This window comes from Gavialis gangeticus, unplaced genomic scaffold (assembly GCF_001723915.1).
Source record: "Gavialis gangeticus isolate Ggan-Ray unplaced genomic scaffold, GavGan_comp1, whole genome shotgun sequence".
NCBI classification, from domain to species: domain Eukaryota; kingdom Metazoa; phylum Chordata; order Crocodylia; family Gavialidae; genus Gavialis; species Gavialis gangeticus.
In genome coordinates, this window is record NW_017729034.1 from 80,629,780 (window position 1) to 80,633,142 (window position 3,363).

Genomic DNA, 3,363 nt, shown 5'->3' on the forward strand with positions numbered 1-3,363 from the left:
CACACACACACACACACACACACACACACACACACACACACACACACAATTTATATGCATTGATTTTTATGGGCACTGTTACAAATGTGTAATTTTTGCAGCAATGTGTTGTATATATTCTTCTTTAAAATGCTATTCAATTTTAACCACTCTTACCTGATAAAACATCATGAGAACAGTTAACAATGGTAGTTCCAGGCTTTATCCAACTGACTGGAATCTCTTCTGGTTTGCTGCTACCTATCACCATCACATCTGCCTGATGCAGCTATGAATAGCCAAAATGAAAACATTACAGAATTAGGAATATTTAATACACTGAAAAAATAACATTCTAACTAGTCTAAGTATTCAATAATTATCCAGCAAACACCTTTTTCAGAAATGAATTAAATAAATCCAGACTAGTAAAAATTAACCAAAACTAACCAAAATTGGACTCATGAAAGTGGCAAAACAAAATGTGAAGGCAAAACACAAGAACATACACCAATAATTCCCTCAAAGAATTTCAACTAAAGAATTTTTCCTCTTAATTCATGATTATCAATTGAAACAATTTGGCTAAGATTAATAGAATGAAGAACAATACAAAGGATGATGGCAAAAATTCTAACAACAGACAAAAAACATGAGCTATTTTCTTTCTGCCCTATTTCTCCATCTCCAGTGGAGTTCTGTAACAATTATAAGAATCTACATACGATAAGGAAAAAACATCACAAGCACAAACAGACATAAAGATACAGTAAAGGGGAAAGGAAAGCCCTGAACTGCAATAAGAAGACAACACAGAAAATATTGAGGAACAGAAGAATACACAGATATGTAAATAAATGGCGAGTGTCACAAACTGACTTGTGACTGACACTACTCCTGCCTCTCTTTCTGTCAAATTTGCATCAATGCAGTCCTGCCTTTGTTGTACTGATGCAATCCTTGACATTTCTGCCAAGAAACAATCATTAAACATTCCAACAGGTCCATAGTTTTTAGCAAAAACCAGTGTCCAAGAGGGGAGGAGATGATGACTGTCGTAGAAATGGTAAAAGCTAAAAATGTTGTCTTCTCCATAGAAAAGATAAGAAAGGTCTAACCTTCCTCAGGGACTGGAATAAGGAATGAGCGTGGGAGAAAATTATTTGCCAGAGAAATAGCTGACAATCTGATTTAGATTTGAGATCTTTACAAGACTACAACTTATTACAAGGCGTTGTCTCATGACACCTGCTGCCTCACTGGGTCTTGCACAAACCTGTGGATGTATCCAAGAGCAAGCTGCTTAAATACCTTTGCAAAATCTAAGTCTTAGCAACTCTAAATTCATATTACTTTTTTCATTTTCCACTAAATGCACTACCTTCTGGCTTTCTAAACACAACAGCTGTCTAAACAGAGTCATTTAAGAGTGCACAACAGCCCAACAAGGCAGTAACTGTTGAATAATAAATGTATTAAAGTTGTGTGTTAGAATTTATGCATACAAGAGTGTGTTTGCTGAAAACAGAATCTAGAAAGATAATCATTTTAAATCCCCAGACTCCTGAGATGCACCATCTTTCAGGTGTTTAGCATTTTTAATTAATTAATTAGGTCTAATTTTTACATCTCATCCCATACCATACCCAAAATACACAGCACTAAAGAACATGAGGCTGTTTTTCTGTATCTCCCTGGATTTTCCATTGGAGGTTTCCCATTTACACATTTACCTAGCACTTCTTTTATCAGAAGACTACATGAACACAGGAAGGAGTAATTGCAATAAGAAACCAAATTTGCAGTTTATCCACTTCAGCATCCTGTGGCTAACACCAGCTAGATTTGAGATGTTCCACAGGAAAGCACAAGAACCCTACAGTAGGCATAGGCAGAAAAATGTGATTCCAATGCAGGTCTCACCTAACACATAGTAGTCTAGCAGTTGACTAAAGCCTTAAAGTATGGGGTATCAGCATTCCTTCTAAAATCTTTTGTTACTGACTCCTATAACAGCACAATAGTTGTAAACATCCTCTGTTAATGTTATCAGGACTCAACAAAAATCGTGACCCCAAAGGTTTCAGAGGTTAGCCACATGTTGTAAGTGGCTTTAGTTTTGAATTTTCTGCCTTTCAATTGCACTATGCTCATTTCCCATTCATTACGTTTATCTTGTCCTCTCACAGTCTTCTTTTTAAAGATAAAGTACCTAATTTTTTTTTGGTTTATGGTCACAAGAATTTTTTTCCATCCCTATAATTCTTTTTGTTATTCTCTGTCCCTCTAATTTTGCAATATCCCTTTGAAGACTGGACAATGACTGATGGAGTCAGAATTCCCAGTGAGACTGAACTATTAATTCTAAATATATTCCTGCATTTGCAATCATTCTACGCATCCTAATATTTGGATTGCTATTTTTAAACTGCAAAGATGTTAGTTATGACTTGAGAACATGGTCTGAAAAGTTATACGTGCAGACAAAACTTTTAGTTAGTTTTGATACTTATCCTAGGCTATGCACTTCTAGGTTTTTTTAGAGTAGTTTTCAAGTGGGTTATTTTAAACATGCTCAAATAATATGAAAATGAATAACTAATGATTATTTTTTTAAAAATTAATAGAGTCCTGCTAAATATATCTATCTACACACACACACATATACGTGAAACGAAAAACTAGTAAGGAAGTGACATTAGGCTCTACTGTAATCTGGGGTGGGGGGAGGTAGGAGGTTGGTTATTGATATATAATGGTACTAAGCTCTCTTGTGGAGTCAATAAAATGAAAATCCTAGTTTCTAAACTGGCAACTAAAACTTTGTCCTTCTGTGCAATACTGTTTGCTAAAGGAAGTTGATTTCAGGTATAATGTTTTGCTTTGGTGTCAGTGATGCTTGCTTTAGGAAATGACTGCTTCCTGTCCACAAAACAAGTTACTCTGATCAACTTGAAAAATGTTCTTGAGTGCAATTATAAATCAACTGCAGTCCTAACTTTTCTTCAAGGATACATCAATTAGACAGTCCATTAGCTCATCTATTACGTTTAAGTACTAAAATAGAAAAGAACAATCTAATTTGATGTAGGTTTACCTAAGCCTATTTTTGTGCAGTTGAGTTGGCTTCAGGCTTTTATTTTTATTCCTTGCATTTTTCTTTTAAGATTTCAAAACTGTCTCTCTCCATAAAAAATGGTAGTACAGAACATACACTTCCTCCCTTAATTGGACAGACATGCCAATATTGCAAATGAAGTGAAAGACAGTAAAGGAAGCGTGTAAACTCAGTCTGCCTCCAAACCACAAACTGCTTTTTCTCCGATTTGAACTCTCTGCTTTCTCTTCCTTGGGCTTTTAACTGCCAGATAATCACCCAGCGCT

The 3,363-nt window shown here is 35.4% G+C and overlaps 1 protein-coding gene across 1 annotated transcript in view; it reads right to left on the bottom strand.

Annotated features, from left to right (window-relative positions):
* MTHFD1L (methylenetetrahydrofolate dehydrogenase (NADP+ dependent) 1-like) overlaps positions 1–3,363 on the bottom strand; it is a 327,067-nt gene that overhangs the window by 290,903 nt on the left and 32,801 nt on the right. Inside the window, exon 7 of the mRNA XM_019527514.1 lies at positions 157–268. Coding sequence (XP_019383059.1) covers positions 157–268 — 112 coding nt within the window. The remainder of the gene's footprint in view (positions 1–156; positions 269–3,363) is intronic.